General features: G+C 41.3%; 1 protein-coding gene across 1 annotated transcript in view; it reads left to right on the forward strand.

Moving 5' to 3' along the window:
* The window catches only part of gab2 (GRB2-associated binding protein 2), a 35,602-nt gene extending 13,919 nt beyond the window's left edge, over nucleotides 1-21,683 (forward strand). The window contains exons 2-10 of the mRNA XM_054597751.1: nucleotides 1,249-1,549; nucleotides 13,722-13,950; nucleotides 15,951-16,550; nucleotides 17,312-17,405; nucleotides 17,594-17,873; nucleotides 18,020-18,110; nucleotides 18,217-18,319; nucleotides 18,444-18,566; nucleotides 18,681-21,683. Coding sequence (XP_054453726.1) covers nucleotides 1,249-1,549; nucleotides 13,722-13,950; nucleotides 15,951-16,550; nucleotides 17,312-17,405; nucleotides 17,594-17,873; nucleotides 18,020-18,110; nucleotides 18,217-18,319; nucleotides 18,444-18,566; nucleotides 18,681-18,824 — 1,965 coding nt within the window. The 3' untranslated portion in view covers nucleotides 18,825-21,683. The remainder of the gene's footprint in view (nucleotides 1-1,248; nucleotides 1,550-13,721; nucleotides 13,951-15,950; nucleotides 16,551-17,311; nucleotides 17,406-17,593; nucleotides 17,874-18,019; nucleotides 18,111-18,216; nucleotides 18,320-18,443; nucleotides 18,567-18,680) is intronic.
* Nucleotides 21,684-22,984: the final 1,301 nt, after the last annotated feature.

The following is a 22,984-nucleotide window of genomic DNA, read 5'->3' on the forward strand; positions in this document are numbered from 1 at the left end:
TCCCAGTGTGTGTTTTTAAATGTCCCACTGAACCCATGACAGGGTGACAGACAGCCAGTATGGATGCACAGTACCAGGGCCGCTGATCCCGGAGCAGCTAATTCAGCCATCATTCATTTTTACCCTGAAATGCCTCTCGGAGGTAATGGCATATAGCGCAATGTTGCATGCATATTTCCATAGAAATGGTACAGTAGGAACAATTCTATGAAAAGCACAAGAGAGATTCAATGCTATCCATTTTTTCTGCCCTGTGTGTGTTGGTGCGTCTGTGTGGTGGCTTGAGGGGGTGGGGGTAGCCTTGCAGCAGCGTCTGTGTTGATGGAGAGAGAGGGGGCCTGCAGGATCCTGTGTGTCAGCAGCCTGCATGTGAGAGACATTGCCTGGCGGAAGTGCATCACTGGCAGATGTCCAAACCCCCCCTTTACTCCCCCTTTCCCTTCCTGGTCTATCTTCCTCTTTTGTCTCCATGCACAGAGAACACAGAGGCCCTTTAAGACAGCCACTGGGAAAAACATATGGAGGCCACTGTTCTTCCTTTATGCTTTTCCAGCTGACAAATACAACAGCGGTTTTGTTGGTGTGAAAATCAACACGTTACATTGTAGGTTTCTCGCACCTTAATCATAACTGGAGCGTGTGCTTCTGCTGACTTCTTGTGGTTATGATAAGGGGGGGGTTATATACACTCTTAGATGACTTCAACCCCACTGACACGATCACAAGAAGATGTAGTTTGATTGGAGCAAAGCGGTGTCATTCACCATGTTCTTTGCGTGGGAGGAGCCTGCAGTCTTGTGATGAAGTTTTTGTGGAGGAGTTGTGTTTCTCTCTTATAGCTCACGGAGGGATATCAGCACAGGAAATACGTTGGGAGGGAGTAAGCACCTGCTGCCTCCCCCTCCTCACATCAGCCTCCAACGCACACAGAAAAACCACACACAACCGCATGCGTGCTAAAGCACAGTAACCTGTTCAATAGAGCAGACGTAAGTTTGTCTGAGGTCTGTTTGATCAACAGTTAACATCACAACTGAAGTCCAGCTGTTGAGTGTGTGTTGCCACGGCAACATTCTGCATCGCATATAGTGATAAAGTAAACTGAATCCGTAGAATTGTTGAGCATTAAAATGCAGATTTTAAATTTTAATTCTCCATCAACACAACTCCATCTGTCTCATAGGGTAGGTGTTTTCTTTTTGTGTGCGGAGCTGATGTTCTCTTACCTTTTTCTATCTGATTTCCCAGGCTTGGAAGAAACGCTGGTTCATACTCCGCAGCGGCCGCATGAGCGGTGACCCAGATGTTCTCGAGTACTACAAGAACGACCACTCCAAGAAACCCATCCGGGTCATCGACCTGCACTGCTGCGAACAGGTGGACGCCGGCCTGACCTTCAAGAGGAAGGAGTTCCAGGACAGCTTTGTTTTTGACATCAAGACCTCAGACCGCACTTTTTATCTCGTGGCCGAGACAGAGGAGGAGATGAACAAGTGGGTCCGCTCCATATGCCAGCTGTGTGGGTTCAACCAGTCGGACGACAACCACGGTAAGAAACCCTGACCCGTCCTTACTGTTCAATCCCTCTGCCGCTGTGTTATTTATCGCTCCACCATCTCCACTTTTACCTCTACCAAGTGTAGTGGTTTTCTTATTTGTTGTTAAGGCCAAAGTTTCAAATTAACTAATTAAAAACATTTAAAATTTAAATTACAATTTTCAGTTTAGCTAAGAAATCTTTTGGTCTTCTGCTACTATCTCAAATGTAAATGTCCAAACAGTAAGTTGGTAGAGCAGACAACCATGCTTTCAGTATAGTAGTATGTGATGAAAGGATTGGTCAATTAATGGATTTGTGATTCACAGAAAATGATCGACATAATTTGATTATCGATTCATTTTTCAAGTCATTTATCAAACAAAACTTGCCAAACACTTGCTGGCTTTGCTCTTAATCATGAATGATTAACTGCTTTGTTATGTTTTGGGAAATAGTGATGAGAATTTTTCACAATTTCTTGAAATTTGATTGGCTAAATACGCAAAACAATATAAACAATTTATTAAGCGTATACTGTATCTTTACTTAATAATTATAATGTGTTTTGTTGTCTCAGGCATAAAAGAAGTAGAAAACCAAATACAATAATGCCTCCCCTTTATCAGTCTCCCTCTGTGCTTTCTCATGTTATTTGGAACAGATTGCATCTTAGTTTTCACAAAAGAAATCAGCAGCAGAGGTCCAGTCACATGATAGCATTGGCAATTGTGTTCTTTCCATCTATGCTATTTGAGAGAGTGGAATAGGAACATCCCTGCCAAATAAATGGACACAGTGTCTGAGAGTATTATTGATTTTTCTCTTCATTTGTTTTGTTAAAGAAGGGGTCCGATCTGTTGTATTCAGGATGATGGAAATGCTTAGTATGGGCCATTGTAAAAGTAAGCAGCAGATACAGAGGTTCAGTTTTGTGTTTTTTGCACCGCTGTGTTCTGTTTTGGTCTTTTGTGCAGGAGAATGTCTTTTGTCACTCCGGGGCTACCATTGATAAAAAAAATGAATCCACTAGTGGCACCATGAAGCCTGTTGGGTTAAAGCACTTATCAGACAAGACATGCTAATGACAACAAATTTAATGCAGTAATGTTCTTATGTAAAACAGCTTCTGTCTGGGACAGAGAAGAGCAATCCTTCCGAAGATTTGCCTTATTTACCTGAATTACTCCCTGCTCTGATCTCAAGCCAATAAAAAACAAATGCCCTGTATGTACGTGATGATGAGTCAACACTAAAGATGGTGATACAAACACCTCTTAACTCTTCTCCCTTTAATCAGCAGTGAGTGAGGTCTTAAGGGTCGACTCACTTTTTAGATATCATTATCCTTTTATGATCATGTTATGCCACTGACTTAATAATAATCTGTTATATAAATAATAGCATTGTAATGCAAGTGCCCCCATTTAAAGAGCAATTTACTTTTAATTCTTTAGAAAATACACACATTGTAATGGAATTGGAATGTTAAAACTGTATTAAAATATCCTAAATAAATCAAACATAAATAATAAAACCACACATCCAAAACAATAAATAAATGTTAACAAAAATGTGCAATGTCTGTGCAGTGGCTTATGATGGTAGGGAAACCCTGCTGTTTATTTGTATCATGTTGTCTAAAATGTTAGTGATGTTCTTAATTAAACAAACATGTAATATCGAGGTCAGCAAAAATGATCGAGGCCATGATAATATATTTTACGGTAAGTCAATAATGTAATTATAGTGACCGGCATAATTCAGTACAGTGTATGTTTCATGAGAGTTTGGAAAACACACACTCCACTCATATTCTTAGTCCTTCCCTTCCAGATTGCACTCATGATGTTGTTTTCCCGCCATCTGGCAGCTGGTGGACGTTATTTTTTGTGCACATGGTTGATCATCTGTAACATGCAATATGTCCAGGTGTTGAATAAAAAACAGCTTTGTAATAATGCTCACATCAGGAGGGGCTCCCCCTGGTCCAAGTTCGGTAATGAGCAAGGCCCTGTTATGAATCTCAAACTGTATCAACTGTAGCCAGCGGGGTGTGGCTGGGAGAATGGGTTGGGGGAGTGAGAGAGTGTATGTCATGACAGCTGCCTTAGTGGTTGCAGTCCCCGTAGTGTAAACATCACGTCCAGGCTTTTTTAGATCATGTAACTCTGTTTTCACCGAAATATGTGGTTCCTGTTTGTGAGGAACTTTATCATAAACGGTTAGCTCTCTGTGTTACAAATGCATTTTCCATACTCTATTTTAGTTGGTGGCAAATTAGAATTTATTAATGTCCCTCTTTGTGCTAGCTTTTTGCTCCAAGCTAAATCCTAATTCTCAGCATTATTTAATGCCAAAGGGCTGTATTTGTAATACTAATGCTGACTGATTTGGACAAGCATTACAAACCCAAACTATAACCTTCTTCAAGTGTTTCAATGCTCTGGACAGCCGTGGAAAAATGTAATGCAACTCTTACAAGATATAAGCCTTCCTTGTTTTTATACCACTTAATATCTTCAAGTCCTTAAGTACTACTAGTTGTAGTTTTTCACATTTTCCATTTCCTTAAATTGTGAACTAAACATCCTTGAAAAGGGGTTACGTAGATGTTATTATTACATGCATCTGCTCCTCAAGGGCATAGCTGCTCAATTTACCACTGGTTCCCTATTGCGTCATTACTGCTGTCTTAAAGGGATAGCTCGGCACTTTTGAATTGGGGTTGTATGAGGTTCTTATCCAAAGTCAGTGTATTACCTAAAGTAGATGGTGGTCTGCACACGCCCAGTTTGTAAAAGCAGAAAGTAGTCAAAGCACAGAAGCACAGCAATGTACTGTTGACGTGGGCAGCAGCAATACGTGTTTTAGACACTTAAAAGAACTTTGGAACTGAAAGTAATTTCACCTTTCAGAACGGATTCACCAAACTCCTACAATAACTGAAACTAATTAACCAGCTCGTGTTCTGCAAGTTTTTTTTAAATTGTTTCTTCCAATGGAGTCTGGTAGCTTTGGCGAGAGCTTGGATGGATACAACAGCTTCAGTTCCACATTGGAAATAGCTGTCTCACTGTAAGGTAAAACGGTGAATATTTGCTAAATATAGCAAACACGTGAAATTATTTTTTTAAGTGGCTAAATAGGCCTATGCAATAACTTCTGTGTGATTTTCCAAGCTGGTGGCATACCAACTGCTATCAACTGTAGGTTATACACTGACAATGGATGAGTACCTCATACAACCCCTCTTCAAAACACCCAAACTCTCACTTTATTGCGTGTAACAAACAAACGTATTTGAAGAAGCAGCCATGGATCTTTAGGTGGTTAATGAGACCTTTCCAAGCTGACCCACTGCAGCTCTGAAATAATATCCCCATCAGCCCATTGTGTTTGTTCACTGATGCTCAGAAAGATGTGCTTCTTCTACCTGGTGTCAGTATCATTTTCTTCAGCAGCTACACACTAAAACGTGCACACATACACATACCTTCCTCGTAAGACTAACTTTGCATGAGCGGGTTTTCCAGTCAATGTCTTTTCCAAGGAACGATTTGTTGACTTTCATGCAGCTTCATCTCTCTCTTCTGAATAAGTCCGGCCCCCACCCCTCTGTGGTATTGGATTGTTGGAACTGCAGTGCTGCTTCTCTGAACTGTTTTCATCAACCTGTACAATATGCAACACCCTCTATCTAGACCCCTTGATATAAATGAATATAAGCTGTAATGTCTATAACAGACAGCTCAGGTATCGTTATCAGGAAGAAAACAATGGTATTGAAATATTTTTAGAAAATAGTTTTTTCTAATAATTAACTAATCAAGTAACTGAGTAACCATTTCAGCTCTACTTGTGTGCCCAAAAGGAATTTATCAAAGCAGTATACATTTGTGAGAAGAAAAATAAAGAAAGCTTCCTTGTTACTGAAGTCACATGGCAACACATTCAACAACACATGTGGAAGTTGTCAGCACATTCTGCAAAAAAAAAGTGTTTGCCTCAATCTGTCTGGCTGAAACTACCTGTAAATAAAACCATGCATTGATGCTGAAGTTGTCATTGAGTGTGTGTGAGCAATAGAAAGAGAAAAAGAATATGCAAGAGGAGGGCGCACCTCACCTGCATCAGTATTCCTCCTGCAACGTCTCCGATCTTGATCTTTGAGCCTGTGAGCACATAGTGCTCATGGAACTGAGCCACGGTTTCACACCGCCAACACATTAACTGTTGCTTAACATGCTGAGCTCTTATCAATCGATGCAGAAACATGTACTTGTGGCTTTTGTGATTACAGCTTGATGAAGTGACTCAGACATGCAGATGGTTATTGGTGCTAACAGAGTATAACTTAAACATCTTTTAGTAGTAAAGGTATTTTGTGGGTTTTCCTCCTGGCAGGCAGCTGCAGATCTGAGCCAGTGTGTCACTTAACGGGCTGGGAATTCCCTCTCTAGTATGAAAACAAACAGTGTTTGGAAAAAAAAAATGTTTCAAAGAAGTTAGTTCCTCTTATGGAAAGTAAACATGCCGACAGAGACAAACGGAAGACGTACAAATGCAAAGTTGCAGAGGCAGGCAGAAGGAGTTAACAGAACACATCAGCCTTGTCTGAGATTCATATAGCATTCTGCAGCCATAATGTTACATAGTGTACACTAGGTCATATTCTTTGTTGTAATACAGCTAGTGCGGAAGTGCGGAAGTCTAAAACTATGTGTTTGGGTTTCTCAGAGGATTTTGTTGAGACTTTGGCTGCATCTGTTATATGAGCACTTTGAACTGAACTTACCTTTTGTCAGTCAGAGTTGGCCTCTGCTGCCAGTAGTGAGCTGTCTCTTAGGACTGTGAGGAAGGTTGGCCAAGGGCAGCACATGACTGCAGCTCATTGTTGCACAACTTTCTCTCTCTTTGTCTGTCTTTGGTTATATCTCTTTTGTTTCTGATTCGCTCTCACACACAATTTCCCACGCATTGTCACACACGTACACACACACACACACACACACACACACACACACACACACACACACACACACACACACACATACACACGTACACATACACATGCAAACACAGACACACATATTGACCATTTGACAATCATTTTGTTGCCAGTACCTTGTTCGTTATATAATGTATTTGTGCTGATGTTTTGGTGCTTTTCAGCATTTTAGGTCCTACAATCGTAATTTGAAATTTTACTTTTAACAATTGTTTTACAATGAATTTCTTAAAGGTTTGATTAACAAAAAAAGAAGAAGTAAATTCATCCCAATTACAATGGTAAAAGCTAAATGAATCCTTGTGATGGCCATGGAGATAGTTTAGTGCTATTCATATTTTAAGATATTTGCCTCTGACGCATATACCAAGGAGAACGTAATTTTGTTTAAGCTCCTCAAAACAGGAAGAAAATAACACTGACAAAGCACTCCTTTGCAGAAGTTCCTCTGTTAAGGATATCTCAAATTCTTGGCCAATCCAATTAAAACTACCTGCGTGCTAAATACAGGGAACAAGCAGTAAATATGTCTTGACATATGGTTGAAATGAACATTTAGGAAAGAAGAAAATCAAACTACTTTTTCAAATTCATTTCTTTTTTGCATTATTTAATTAACAAAGAAACACGCCAGTGTACCATATATAGCATATGTTATACATTCTTATGTACAGTAAACACAACAATAAACATTCCCTCTCCTTTGGCTTCTCACTCTCTACACAAGCACGCCTGTGTCTTTCCCCTCCCAAAGTGCCCTTTGTGTGCATTGATTTTTTTTGTTGAAATAACGAGACTCCATGGCACTGGAAGGTCAGGTTTCTGCTGCCACAGAGCTGTCTGAGGTCGGTTTGCTACTGATGCCACTGCCGTGAATCCCACAATACCACTGGCAGCATCTGAAGCACTGCTGGAGAACAGAGAATTGAGAATACATTGTTCACGTCCATTATGAATATCATTAAATAATTCCGTAAAAATAAAGAAATCCTACAGAATCAAGATGTTACACAATGTGTCAAGTGTGAATTATATATAATATGATAAAAAAAAATGTTGAACTGAATAGAGTGGTGCAAGTTTACTCATTTAATCTTGAAAAAATCCTTACAATCAAAAGCAGGAGATTTCAAGAGAAATTGACGTTACCTCTTGCACCGACACGAAAGCACAGAGTGACGTGTTTTTCTTACAATCTGTCGATGGGTGTTATTGCTGATGTTATTAGATACTGATGGCTGGGTGTGTGGCGTGTGTCTGCACCCAGGGAGACCCACCCCCGAGCACAATCTAATGAATGGAACATCATCTCGTCAATCATGGGCTTTGTTTGGCTCTATCCCAGCTGTTTGAACTCCGAGTCGAGGATAATCTCAACTAAGGGATGAGGTTTTTACTTGTCAGCAGTCCTTATTTTCCTTTTCTTTTTTGCTTTATTGTTCCCTCTTTTGCGTGACGGCTCTCACACGGTTTGGTTTTCCTCCTCTTCATTTTGTCTGTTCCCCTGGCTGTCCCTTGGAAAAATAAAATAAAAAAGTCAGTATTGTTTTTCAGTTAAACTGTTGCCCTTAAGATGGTGAGAAATGGAAAAAAAATGTATAACTACTAAATCAGCATTTCCTACAGCACGCTCAGCAGTTTTTGTCAAATAGCTATTGAAAAGAGATTAGATTTATTCAAAGGGGGATTATATTAAACCCCATGTGTTGATGATTGATGATTTGTACACTGCAGATGTACAAATCAGTATGACTTGGTGAAATCAATCGGCTTCATTGTGACATTTCCATCTCAAGTTTTCAAAATAATGAATGTTACTGATGATTTAGTCTACTCAGAACTTCCCCATTTGCTCATTCTTGCATAAGAAAGGCAGAGATTTGTACTCTATTTGATATCTAGACATACCAACAATGATTGAAGAGGAACTTACTTGAAAGATAATAGTAAAGTTGTGGTCATTGTTTGCTTTTCTCCTCAGCAGTGGCTGTGCCAGAGAAATGGCAGTTAAACTGTGACTGGTGTTGGCAACACATCAACCTCCCTTGACGAGACAGGAATTTCAGAAAAATGTACAAACTAAAAGTATCAAAGAAGTTGCGTAATGTTGTGAAATCAAGCAAAAAAATTCCAATTTAATGTTGACATTTCGAGTAAATGTATGCTGTAGAAACAGAAAAAAATGCAGCTCACTCTCTGGTTTAGATGACTTTATTTCACATGAATAGCTACTCATGAATCGACTTCCATTTCTCTACATTTTTGGTTTCCCTCAATCCCTGGTTATCCTAAAATATCTGGTGTCTGCTATCCCTTTAGGTAATAATCTTTGTAGATTTTTGTGTACAGATTCTGGTTGTATGTGTAGCCATTTTTCATCTTCAATTTGGCATCAGCTCTATTGTTCAAATGATTTAGTATCGGCCCTGTGGCAAAGCCAATCATCTAATAGGTGGCTGCTACCCGGCCTAAAGTCAATTGTAACTGCAAATGGACTATTCTGGAATGGGATATTGTCTTTGGCTGACTGTTTATATGCAATTCAGCTGCTGTAGGTAGATGTTTATACCTGTTTTTGTCTTGTAACCAGCCATTTGGAGTCCAATCTGCTTTCTGTTGTGCAGATGGGCCTGCCTCTTCTGTCACACTATAACACAGTCACCGTAATTGGTAGGCTGGTAGTGTTAGCACAGATAAAGGTGTAATTGCAGAGCTGCTCCCTGTGTTCAAGAGTGCGCAGACATTTCATGTAACTGTTTAGATGCAAAGACGTTTATGCGGGCAGATTTACAGCATGGCTGTATGTCGACAGTATTTGCAAAGTGGAGGACATTGTGCTTTTTTTTCAATAAAGAGGTTACTGCTGCTTATTTTTCTCTAACGTTCAGCCCTATAATTTCTCCTGTTTTGGTGTTGCAAGATTTTTTCACTCAAGTCTGTCAAAATGGTATGTTACGGAGTATAAAATATCACTGTCATTTTTCAGATTTTCCGTATTTCATTTATCAGACTACACATAACTGACCAAAATGGAGATATTTATTTTTCTTCCCTAAAGACGACATTGGTTCTTACTGACACCTGTGGCTTTGCCGGCACTGTTAACAGGTTACCAGGCTGCATAAAAACACAATCAAAGGGAATTGATTCAGCCACGAATCTAATGCATTCACCCTTAAAAATGCATTTAAGTTTATTGGAATGATTGTATAAAGCATCCTGACTAAATCACTAAAGTGTATTTTGTAATTGAGAGCATACATAAGTATCACATTCTCCATTCATCATGACTTCTGAGTGTCCACACAGAGCGTGTTCCCATTCTGTAATGCGCTGCATTGTCAGAGCAAATTATCCTTTTTCGTTATTTCGGCTCAGTTGGTTGCATTCTGCGGCACTGCCGTTTCCAGGTAGGTCTTGAATTTTTTTTTCCAATGAGACAATGAAAACCAACACCCAACCTCCACCACAAAATGTCTCAACTCTTCATCTGTGTCTGTTGCAGGGCTACAGTATTTATCCACCTGTCACCTTACAGAAATGAGGTCAGAGGGTTGAAAATGAGCCCCATGGTTTAGACCAAACTCTGTAATGCACTGGCCCCGACAAGCCTGAGCCTTTGAGGTGATTGATCAGTCTGGTGTTTTGAGGCAAATTGATGTCGCAGTGTAGTCGATGGGCGGTGCTCACATGATGCTGCTGAGCGGGCAGGCGCAGGGATGTAATGTGATCAGGGGACGCTCCTGTGTGCCTGCTCCGCTTGACACACAATGAGCTGTTTTTAAAGGGGGAATGACACAGCAAGTCACGATTTTCACTTCAGACTAACCCGCAGAACAAGGACGCCATTTTCCCTCATCCTGTTGAGCATCATGATCTGCCAGCGCTTAAATCTCAGTGCAGTGTCTACCTAACCCATCTCTGCTGCAGCTAGCATCTCTTTTAACCAGTTATGTCAGTCTCATGGAAAGTTCCCAACCCCATCCACCTCTAACCACACATGCAAATGGACCCACTATGCGACCTCCTGGGACACTGTTGCTTTAAAGAGCTACTGGTCCGGCAGATCCATGCAGGACCACAAATAATGTATACACATACAGTACTTTACAATGGAATCATTTAGCTGTTGCTTTTTTTTCCAGTTTGTCTTAAACTGAATGAGCAGGTAAATGTAAAGGCCTTTTTTCAAGGGCACTTTGACAAGACCCTTGGGAGGATCAGACCTACTGCCTGACCTTTATATGACAAGATGGGGCCCCCACCACCACCATCAGCACCAGGCCACCCTGCAGAGCCATATCAGAGAGGTTAATTTGCAAAACTCCTCGTAGCTGTCTCAGCTCAGCGGCCATATTTCTAAGTGCAATCTCATATGGAACCATTAAGGAAATTGCATTTTTCTTTGTACTCAATTTGAAGGCAGGTGGACAAGGCATTTAGATTATTAATTTGTATGGAATATTTAAGGGGTGATTGTGATCTTGCTGTATGGAGAAGCTTCAAATGCTTCCTCCTCCTTTTCATGTTTCAATCAGAAACCCTTTCAATTTAATAGGTCAGTGGTATTCTCTATTTTTATATCTCATTTCAGATTAGATTATCATATGTCCTCGTCTAAATTTGCCTGGGCTGAGAGGAAATGAGCACCCTACAAAGACGCTCTTGTCCTTAGTGATCCGGCAGGGTTCTAATTTTGGCCCCCCGAGTCCAGCAGCCGGCTTCTATTAGGTTATGGCCACAGAGCAGATGAGACATAGGTGATGTATTATAGAGAATAATTGGAAAATTGCTCATGAATTTAGGAGCTCTTTGACCCAGAATAGCCATATGTCGTTCACCAACCAAAAGGCTCCTTTAATGCATTGCTGTTGATAGTCTGATGTTTGTTTCAAAGTGAAGGAATGTCATGGGAAGAGCTCTTTGTCTCTTTATAACTGCTTTGTTTGAAGTTAACGTTGCAGCGTAGTTGTAGAGAAAACAGTCTCTGGTAATTACGTCAGGCTCTCAACTCAAAAAACTATAATTAGCCTTTTATTTTTACTTGTGCCAGTCCCTCACAGTTTTATTACTTTTATTTTGTCAGATGCAGTATAACAAATGACTTGTACCTTTGGTGAATACATATTTTAATCCCTTATATTGACAGTACATTAGGCAGTGGAGAAAATATTACCAGAAGCACCTAAGGGAAAGTTTCAGTATTATATTTTCTGCTCTTTTCTCTATTTCTGTGTTGTGGACTGACTTGATGGAATTTCTTCCCAGTGGTAACATACATCATCAGACCCATTAGTGTCAGTGATGAGCCATGAAGGCTATTCCATCAGCCGACTGGACCAGTCGTCTTTCTTCTCCTCCTGATTCTGACAGTCATGTGCGCCAGTTAATCAAAAATCATTTAGGGCACACACAGAAATATACTCTTGTACACACAAGCTTTATGAAAATGAACCAGATTACGTTTGACTTTTGAAGTCTTGTCGTCATTAAGCCTGCATGTGTTTTTCCATGCAGCCCTCCACTCTGGCGGGGGTGGGGGACTGTCTTTCTACAACAAATCAATATATCTACCCATGTTAGTGGTGCCCTAGTGCTCACCGCACTGGATGAAAGCTTTTACAAAGCTTTTTGTGGAGAAAGGAGATGATGCCTAACCAGCCTATGGAGAATGGAATCTCTCAGAACAATGGTGTAATTGAGGAGCATTGGGGGGGGGGGGGGGGCATCTCACTGATGTCCACTGGCCTGGAGACCCCACAGCAGAGGCCTTTTTCCCCTCAGGCATGGATGTGACCTCATTCAGCAAACTGGGCTTCAGAATACACCCGCCCTCCAACCGCCCCACATGCATACACACACACACACGCTCACACTGGCTGTGGTCCCTCTGTACGGTCAGCTCGCATTATGACTCACACAGGACATCACCCTCTACTTAAAGGGTAGTTGGACCCATAATATGCTTTGTAAAGGTCTGATATAGGAGGAGGAAAATGGTGGAGAATTGGCAAATTGCATGTGTGTCTGTTAGAAAGGAGCGAAAATTATCGAGTTACTTTTCAGATATGATTTAAATTAGAGCTGACGCAGTTGATTGACAGGTGTTTTTTGTAATTTTTCCAACAAAAAAGGCTAACATACACTGATTACAGCTTCTAAAATGTTAAAGATTTACTGTCTTTTTCTGTTTATATCATTTTAAATCAAACATATTTTGGTTTGTTAGCATAAACATACAATTTGAAGACACCACGTTAGTCTCGTGGAAATTCTCTTTTTTAACTTTTTGATTTGATTAATCAAAAAATAGTTAATAAATTATTCAATAGAAAAAAGAATTGTTGCTTGCCAATTCGAAATAGTTAAATCACATTGTTCTTCTATGAAAATGCTCAAACAAAACCTTGCATTTACTGTACAGTGAAAAAGAGAGAGATTCGTATCAGCAGAAGGTGATTGGTCCATTTTCTCCCTCCCATCAGCTTGTGCTGCACACAGCACCATGGGTCGATGGATCAGTGGGCCGCCCACTCCCTACTCCTACAGCTCAGTGTGCGCCTCCTCATTTTGGCCTCCTGCCTAGTCTATTTGCAGCATCCCCTTCTCAGATTCATCTTTTCTTTGTAGCCTTTCGATGCAGATATCAGGGATGTCACCCATAAACATAAGACTGTGCAACCATGTTGTCCACACAGTCCCGCTGTGCAAAACAATCCAACTCAATAAAATCAAACAAAGCACATTGACCCTGGTCGAAAAGAATAACTTGGATCATTGGCTGTTGAATCACTCGTACCCTGCAGCCCAAAAAAGCCCAAGGATACTGTTTTCTTTCGTCCCTTGAGACAGATCCCTCGTCTCTATTGATCAGAGTGCAGCCTGAAAGCTACTGAATACCAGACTCCATGCAAGGCAAGGTCATGTAGAGGCTTAAAACCCTCAAATGAATTACCCACTGCCCTTTGACTTCAGAAATTGTGACAACAAAATGAAAATGTTTTAGGGATGAAAGACCATTGGCCAATTTTGTTACCGACTGACTTTCTGTAGCATAGGATTGAACAGCAGGTTTTGCAAAATCTGCCAAAAAGAGATTGCGTTTTATAAAAAATAAAAGGAGCACATGTAATGGGTTAAACAATCAATAACTCCAATTTCTCCTGTCTGCAGATGGCAGGTTACACCATATGCCCCGTTCTGTCGGAGCAGATGTCACCGGCTCACTGGCTCCGCTGACCGGAGAACGCAAGTCCTCGGCCCCCATCCACTCCAGCCAGCCCGTCCTCTTCACCTTTGATGTGCCTGTGCGCCACACACACCACAGCTCCCTGTCCAACAGTGCACCCCAGGACTACCTCCTCCTCCACCAGTGCATGAGCAGGAAGACAGAGAGTGCACGGTAAAGGTCACGACCCTCAGGCGTCCTGTGTCAGTTTCCTGTTATCCCTTAATGCAGGTCAACATACAGGTTTACGACGCTTCCTCAGTTTAGATGCCCCTAAGGGATGGAACTACTGTTGCGGGGGAAAATTGTCCAACTGCTTTGTATGTATGCACGTGTGTGTGTGACAAAGCATTGTGGAAATGTTATAATGTATTTTACAAGTGCTTTGATTGAGGAAGTGATTGAAGTGAATATCCGAAACTGAATTATTCCGAAATGAGTAATAGATAATCTTGAATCAAAGTTTCGTTAGTTTGTTATTTGAGAGTTTGATTTGATTCAAAATGACAAAATACTACAGGCATAGGTGGGGATAGACCATTTTCTGAACACAGAGCAATGTAATTTTATTTTGATATTGATAATTAAGATAAAGTGTAAAAAATGTTTTTGGGTAGTCCGCTGTAAAAAATATAAGAATAATAAAGGTATTTCATCACAATAATGCAAAAGTCCAATATTGCCATAAGTGAGACAAGTATTTAAACAATTAGTCCATAAATCATTTACCTGAAAAAATATGCAATGTAAAAAGAGATGTTAGGGCTTGTTGAGCAACCGTCTGTATAAGGACATGCACGCTTAACTGGCTATATGCTGAGTGGTAGAACAAAAGGGCCATGTGTTTATGTCAAATGCACTCCTGAGTTTACCATTAATATTCACCTCACCTCCTTCTACCGCCATGCCCGCTTCCAAGAATCAAAAGGCTGCTTCAATAATTATGCCATTCAGCAGATAGCCGGCACAGTAGATGATCAATGAGTTTGAGGCTGCAATTCATCACTCCTATAGGTTTGGACTTGCTTGGGGTAGAACTGCCCTCTCAGCCACACAATTTGCACATAAATCTGCTGTGTTGGACCTCTGTGAAACCAAACCTCACAATCCATCTCATCAGCTTTATGCAGATATTTCTGTCACTCCCTCACCAGCTTCTGCTCCGTGGGTCTGCTAATTAAGACAGGCATCTTGTGGGTATGATTTACGTCAGAATAAAAACTCCACTGGTCTGATGACCAATGGTATAAATTAATCCATGTAAAAAGCCCCCATGAAGCCACAATGATGGAAGGCAGGGTAATGAACAAGATCATTGATTGATGTTTGAAATCCTGAGGAGACTGAGAGAGAATTGATGAAACACAACGTGCCGTCTGACATGAAAAAGAAACCGAGTCAGAGTGAGCAAAATGTTGTGTCAATATTAATTGTATTGCTTTTGATGCATTATTCATTTAAAATTGTTAAATTTATTATCAAGATAAACGCAACCATTAGAAACCTGCAGTGTAGCTTAACACATGCGTAACATCTCAAGGGAGATCAGTACAGACATAAAGAAACGACTCATTGAGGATGTCTTATCTTTGCATTGGCCAACTAAATCGGACCATTGCTCAGCTAACTGTCTAGAAATGTCTAAGCTGTAGGTTTGCTCTAGTTGGCACTCAAGGTCAGGCCCTACAAAGGAGCCAGAATAAATGAGGCATGTCCCTTGGGTGTCTCACTAAAGCTGAGAAACTGTGGGAAAGTCATAGCATTCTACCTCTTACCCCGAATGTCCTCTTCCTGTCAACATGAAGAAAACATGTAAACAAATCAGCTTTTCAGTTACACGTTAAGAATACTAAAATTGAACGTGTATGCTAGAGCTGTACAAATTTGCTCTGACATTGATGAGAAGGTGTGTTGTTTTTTTAAAACTGTGCTGAGAACTGAAATGCTACAGTGCCATCTAGTGTCTGTGTGCATAATTCCATTGGAATTGGGATACATGGTACTGAATAAGAGATGGCTGTCAACCATTTGCCATTGTTTGTGATAGGTTGGCATTGGAGTATGAGACAGATGTCTATTTTGGAGGGAGCATTTAGGTACTGTGGAAAGTGGGAACCATAAAGATTTAATGTGTGCATTTGTGTAATATGTGTATGTCTCTGTCCATGTTGCAGGAGTGCCAGTTTCTCCCAGGCCACGCGAAGCAATCTATTTGTTGGGAGCGACTCTGCGGTGCAGAAACTCTCCCATGGCTTTTCACACTGTCTGAATGGAATGGGTGCTCAGCTGCACGGCTTCTACAGCCTGCCCAAGCCAGGAAAACACCAGTTACAGGGGCTTGATGACTCCCCGCAGGAGGCCTGTTATGTGCTTCCGCGAGGTTACAGCTCAGAGGCACCGGCCCACAGCGCTCTGGGCGAGCCGGATCTGGAGAATGAAGAGGTTTACACCTTCAACACGCCCTGCAACGCCCTTGCCACCGTGCACAACAACGAACGTCCGACTGACAATTACGACCTTCCCACGACGCCTGGCTCCTTCTACCAGATCCCCCGGACGTTTGATAAGAATCACAATGCCTTGACACACTCCAGCTCTGAGTCTTCTTGTGCTCCTCCTCCCAGGCCCCCTAAACCTAGCCAGGGTTCAGAGGGGCAGTGGGGGAGTCCCCAGTCGGCAGGGAGCCAGAATGGAGAGGTGACGCCAGCAGTGTCGGTTATCCCACGCAGGAATACTCTCCCTGCTGTGGAGAACATCAGGCTGCACAGAGGTACACTGAATGCAATTAGTGCTTTAACAGCTTTCCCAATACGTTCCTTCCAAATGACACTTGTTTCCTTAAACATAATTTCAGTTGACTCAGACAGATCTTTTGAAATAGCACATTTAACCTGCTTCCTGTTTTTGAATGCACGTCTGACTTCATCAGACTGTTCTCCTGTGGTACCGCAGTGACTCTGGGCTTCCTCTTCCTCCCCCTCTCTCTCTCTCACTCTTTCCATCTTCCTCTATCTCTCATTTTACTGATTTAACGCCAGCAGCTGAGCAGAAACAATCGGGCCAGTCTAGCAGACACTGTTCTGTTGAGACGCTAATGAAATTCAAGCCATACAGCCTGCTCCAGAATGCCTCGTTCCAGGCTGATAAGCAATGAAAAAAGAGAAAAAAAAACAGTAGCAGACACAATGCGTGGCCTCTTATTATGCTGTGTTCTCTTCTTGGCTAAGCCCATGCTCAGGCCTTGTATAGCCAGAGACACGATTTGACCTGTGACCCTTGTTAGTGAGGCTACAGGCTGTTCATACACCTGTGCTGCAAAGACTAATTATAACCCAGTGAAGCATTTAATGAAACGTCACTTGTGTTTTGTTTGTTTCATTAGAAACGCGAGTTTTCTCCTTGAAATGTCAGGCTTTTTTGTCTATATTAGCCTATTTTTGCATTGTACTGTTTCACTTGAGGAGCACTTCTTTCCTTTTAAGAGCTTACGGCAGTTGTAAATATTGATCTCTCTCCTCGCTTCTCTCCACAGGCTCCTCTTTGAAACTAACAGCCATCACCGTCCCATCCATTTCAACAACTCGGGCCAGTCTGTGGAGTCTGTCAATGATGGGTTCAGTTCCTACCTGGTGAGTCACTCTCTCCCTTCAACTGCACTCCCTCCTCAGACAGATGCTGTTAGTGCGACTTCATAAACTGCAGAGAAAGAAAAAGCATCTCTACTATATTTACTCGAATTGAGCGCTCCATTTTTCCTGCAATATTGAGCCCAGAGAGTTTAAGCGAGTAATGCACCCTCTGTCTCTTTTGACACCAGAGAACCAAAGCGCCTCTGACTCGCTCAGACAGTGGCAACTCAGATGACAACTATGTGCCCATGAATCCTGGCTCCTCGCCACTCAGCGCTGCCCAGGCTGACAGCCCTAAAAATATCTACATCCCTATGAGCCCTGGGCCACATCACTTTGATTTCCCAGGATTCTCTGCAACATTACCTGCCCGTAAGGGGAGCAGCGCCTCCCTGTGTCACCGGCCCAGCCGCCTCAGTGATGTCACACCGCCACCCATCAACCGCAACCTCAAACCTAACAGGAAATGTGAGTTTTTGACGGCAATCTCTTGTTGTCGTGGTTTTTTTCGTTGCAATTTTTGCCTTCAAAACGGCTCTGCCATCTGGATTGTTGATTGATTTAACAGAGACAATGATTTTTTTGTTGACAGTGTCTGCTCTTGTTTTCCACAGCGAAGCCAACACCTCTTGATTTGAAGAACAATGGGATCATTGATGAGCTGCCATTTAAGAGCCCAGTTACCATGTCCTGGACACGGCCCATGTGAGTCTCATATCAGTCATTTAAAGCTAGGTTACCTAAGGCCACTGACACACACACACACTGCCTGAAGGTAGAAGCACTCACAGTCCTGTCTGCTTTGCTTCAGGCCTGCTATGAACTCCATGTCCTCCCAGCATTGTCGACCCATCTCTACACAAAGCATCACCAGCACCGACTCTGCAGACAGTGAGGAGAATTATGTGGCTATGGTGAGTCCCAATAGCTGGAGGGGAGATCAGGGGAGCACATTGTGTCTTTTGTATCTTAATGATCCTCATGTTTGCGTGCTACGCCTTCTCTGTGTGAGTGAAACCTCCCTTTCGTCCCCATTAGCAGAACCCAGCGTCTACCTCCCCAGCCGTGAGCGGCACCAGCAGCCCGGCCCCTAGGAAGTGTGGCAACGTGGACTACCTAGCGCTGGACTTCCAGCCTGGGTCACCCAGTCCGCACCGAAAAGTAAGCATATGATTCAGTGGACTCAATTTGTTCTGCATTGTTTCTTATTGCTACCGCAGTGCAGTTCACCCCTCAGCCCAGAATCTAACTACTGCCTTATTTATCATTCCACAGCCATCTACATCCTCTGTGACCTCGGATGAGAAGGTGGACTACGTGCAAGTGGACAAGGAGAAGACCCAGGCACTGCAAAGCACCATGCAAGAGTGGACCGATGTGCGGCAGTCTACTGAACCGGCCAAGGGGGTCAAGTCCTGACACTGACCTGTGCAAAACAAGGACCTTACGTGGAGCATCTCTAGTATCATGTGTCTATCATTACTATGAATACTGGTTGGGCTTGATTGAGACTGAATTATTTGGACACAAAGCCATAACCTACCCTATGCCTGTTCTCTGTGATGATTTTTACTGCAATGCACTGCTAACATGCAGGATATCAGGCCATATACAGGTGAAGCGTCCTGCCAAAGCTCTTCATGCAGACTGTTATAACAGTCTGTGGACAATTGATAATGTGTATGAAAATATCATCCCAATTTATCAATCCATCCTTTATGAATTAAGTGTTTCCTGCCCATCCCCCCCCCCTTGTAATAGTCAAACATTTTGCATCTAGCAGGTTATTTACCCAATTGCTGCCATTTAAAGGGGCAGCAGAGGCTAACTGGTCGATAACCATATTAATATACTGTAAGAGTACGCTTACTGGTCTCAGGAATGCCAAGATGCACTCCAATTTTGGCATGCAGGCAGACTCTCTCTTTTCACTTCAATCTATCATTTGTGCTGAGCCGTGCAGAAGCAGTGAAGAGATTATTTTCACTGCGGGCAATCATTTCAGCTTAGCAGTGCATGTCTGGTAAGAGGAAGGGGGGGGGAAATACAGCCTTACAACTACGTAAAGGCCCGTGTCAGAAGCTCTAATGATGACTGCACATGGCTGTTGCCTCGGTTTCAATTAAGTATGAGCCCAAACCATATTTAAAAGCTGTCAGGCTGGATGGCAGGCCAATTACTTCATTGCAGGTACAAAGTCAGGAACGTCTAAATGTACAGAACCAAGAGAGCAAGACCGACGAAAAGAAAAAGATGAAGTAGAAGAAGAAGAGACGCATCTTGTATCTTTGTAGGTTTGACGTCAGTGGGCAATTCAGTTCAGGTAATCTTCTACTACATTTCATCGTCAATGTGCACTGTCCAAGAAAATGATTGTTGGAGAAGGTATAAACAAAGCAGGAGGTGTACTTTCCAAGGAGTTCAGATATCCCCTCCATCATTCTCTCTCTCTTATTCTCTCACTCTCCCTAGAGATAAATTAAAAAAAAACATAAATACAAGCTAAGTAGAAGGAGAATAGCATATTTATGCTTTCCTAAATTCAACCATTTACTGATGTATGTCTCCGGTCTTTGATACGCCACACAGTACAGCTATGTCTCTGAAGAGTAATTGTTTCCTGTATGTAAATTATTAATAGAATGACATATTTGCAGCACAGTTTGTTGACTGTTTGATGCACTTGTCTGAGACAAAAGGTGCACTACAGTAATGTAACATTGTGCTTTTCTTGCAAAGGCAGTGTCCCACAATGAAGATTTCCCAGTGATCCTAGTCACTTAAAAATAATTTAGGAAAGAATGTTTTTCTTAATTTCCTAAACCATTTATTTGTTTAATTTGCCTTATATTTTTGTTTCAGTTTTGACTGTAAATTTTGCCTTGGAGAAATTTTATTATTCAAGTGAGAGCCATATTGTATTTAGGACAACTGAATGACCAGTTTCTTGTTCAACTTAAGTCCAGTATTTCATTGTGGGCTGGAACCACTAAAGGGTGAATACCTATTTGACCTTTCTATGAATTGTGTGGCCATGCAGTGCTAGATGGTATTATTGATTATTTCATTAAGATTTACTTCTTAATGTTTTTCTACCATTTTTACTGCTTTTTGTATTCTTTTTATCATTATTTTTTACTGAAACATGTAAGCAAGTGATATTCATAAGGACGGGGTCAGGCTAAATTAAGCTAAGTTTGTTACAGCATGTATGTTATTCTTTTTTTTTTTATTCCCAAGTTGAATTTGTATGATCTATACATGAAATAGGGAGGCTGGCAGCTTGAGTTGCACTGGCAAAGCCCTCCCCGGGTGAACTGTGATTCACAAAGAGTGAGGGAGGAAAGACAAGACTGAAGAAAAGCCTGTCTCCCTGTCAGTCTCTGAAGTGAAATGGATGTGTAATTTATTATCTAGAGATACCCGTTGTAAGCAGAAGAGCTGTGTATGTGTTGTGGTAGATTGTGAGTTGTAGTATGTTAAATGACAGCCTGACTGGGCGAGATTGAAAAGCCTGCTCAGATCTACTGTCAGACTGTCACTGGGTTGACGTACTGTACTAGTAGAGATCATTTTTTAACCACTGTTATGCTACTACTGTAAAGCATTTGCAGATTGCTTGTGTGTTAATTTATTAATTTATTGTGCATTATGCAGTTGATAATTGTAGAAAGGAAAAAAAACCAACATCTACCAAACAAGGAACCTTCTCTCTACTAACATTGATGTATGCAAACTGTCTTGATTTTGTGAAGCAATATGACAGACGATGCCAGTGCGATGGTAATGTGGTACAGTTCATTTGGGATACAAAAAAATACAAGACTTTGTTGTTCCTGTATTATGGTAGACTTAAACTGTGGACATAGAATAAATCAAGAAGTGAAAGTTTGGTGTTAAGGTTCCTCTTTAAATATAAACCAAAAACACTGTATTATGGCAGCCACAATGCCATTATTCATCTCTCTCCCACACATTCTTAATTGGTGCTGTAATGCACAGAAGCTGAATGTCTGCTGCCCCCTGTTGTGTGGTACAGCACATTCATTGGCATTGCTAAAGATGGATAAGATGCATAAGAGTTTTTGGAAGCTGATATACACACATGTTGTTTGAGTCAGGATGTATGCCTTTACATTGAGAAGTGTTTTCCTACCAGACATTTACAAATATGCAGTGCCCCCCCCAATTGCATTCTAAGGACGCAGGAAATGTGACCCAAACTGAGAACAATGATACATTTAATGTATTATTACTTATAAATAAATATTGCAAGAAATACGAATGTGGTTCTCCGGGATCTGTTAAACTGGTGTGCTTGAATTTTATTGTGCTTCATGATGTGACTTTCATTTTCCAGTAAAGAGGAACGACTAAAATCTCAATTACCCATAAAAAAAAACCAACTAATCAGCTTAAAATGTCTTTGTCAACCAAGACCTCAATAACAGATTTACAAAATACTCCTTCCTTTCATAGGAATATCATAGATACCGATACTGGTCAGTGTCTGCATATATATATATTTACACTTTAACCAGTTAATTACCAGCAGAGTGTTCTGCAACAGCCCTGCTATAATGTTACATATTGTCATATTGTATTTCAGGTGTTCTAAAGTATTTGCTGCAGGCCGTCAACTTCTTTTGTCATCCCTACGTATTTATGATAACGTAATTGGTACTCTTATGACAACTAAAACGAAGAAGGGGTTGACCTCCAACGACTAAGATTAAATTAAAACATGAGCGTCAGTCAGTGCCAGGTTGCTGCAGTAACCAGGAGGGCTAGTCTAACTGATTATTACCTTTCAAAAAGGCAGCCAGGTAAGTCACTGTTTCACATGTTTGCTTTCCTATTTGCCTCTATCTGTGTCAACTTTGTATGTTCTCCCCACATTTGTGTGGTTTTCCTCTGGGGCCTTCAGTTTCCTTCTGCTTCACAAAAAAAGCATCCTGTCTCTGTGGATGTCAGTATGATTGCCTTGTTGTTGATGAGACCCTTAGTGTGCTGACATCCAGCACAAGGTCTTCATCTACAGTGTAGAGGGTAAGTCTGCAGCCACAAATGCCCCTCCACTTAAATCAGCAGTGCAATGGATTGCAAAACCAGTAAAATCCACTTTACCCCTATTTTAATTTGAAAGATGCTAAGTAACCTTAACTGTCTCCACCTTTTAGGTATTGATGAACACAAACTGAACTAGACAATAAATGCTTGCAGTTCACTTCAGGCACAGCAGTCCTGCAGTTGAAAATGAAGGACCCTGTTTGTATACAAGCATGTTGGGAGCCAGTAAGTGCTTAATTGGTAGTATCACTGCTTCTTCATTCCAGCTAGATCAATATGTTTGGGATAAAAGTCGGCATTATAGGTAATTATAGGTGTAAGTATGCTTTCATATGTGTGCATTTATATGGTGTACCGTGATGTAACGTGCATGCTGACAAATCAATCTAGTTAATAAACAGTGCCAGTGAAGGTTTATCTGACCTGCAACTTGGGAAAAATTAGTTTATATCATAACTTGTTATTAACTATTCCTATTTTTGCAGTCTTATTGTCCTGGCACTGAGTGA

This window comes from Anoplopoma fimbria, chromosome 1, assembly GCF_027596085.1.
Source record: "Anoplopoma fimbria isolate UVic2021 breed Golden Eagle Sablefish chromosome 1, Afim_UVic_2022, whole genome shotgun sequence".
Classification (NCBI taxonomy): domain Eukaryota; kingdom Metazoa; phylum Chordata; class Actinopteri; order Perciformes; family Anoplopomatidae; genus Anoplopoma; species Anoplopoma fimbria.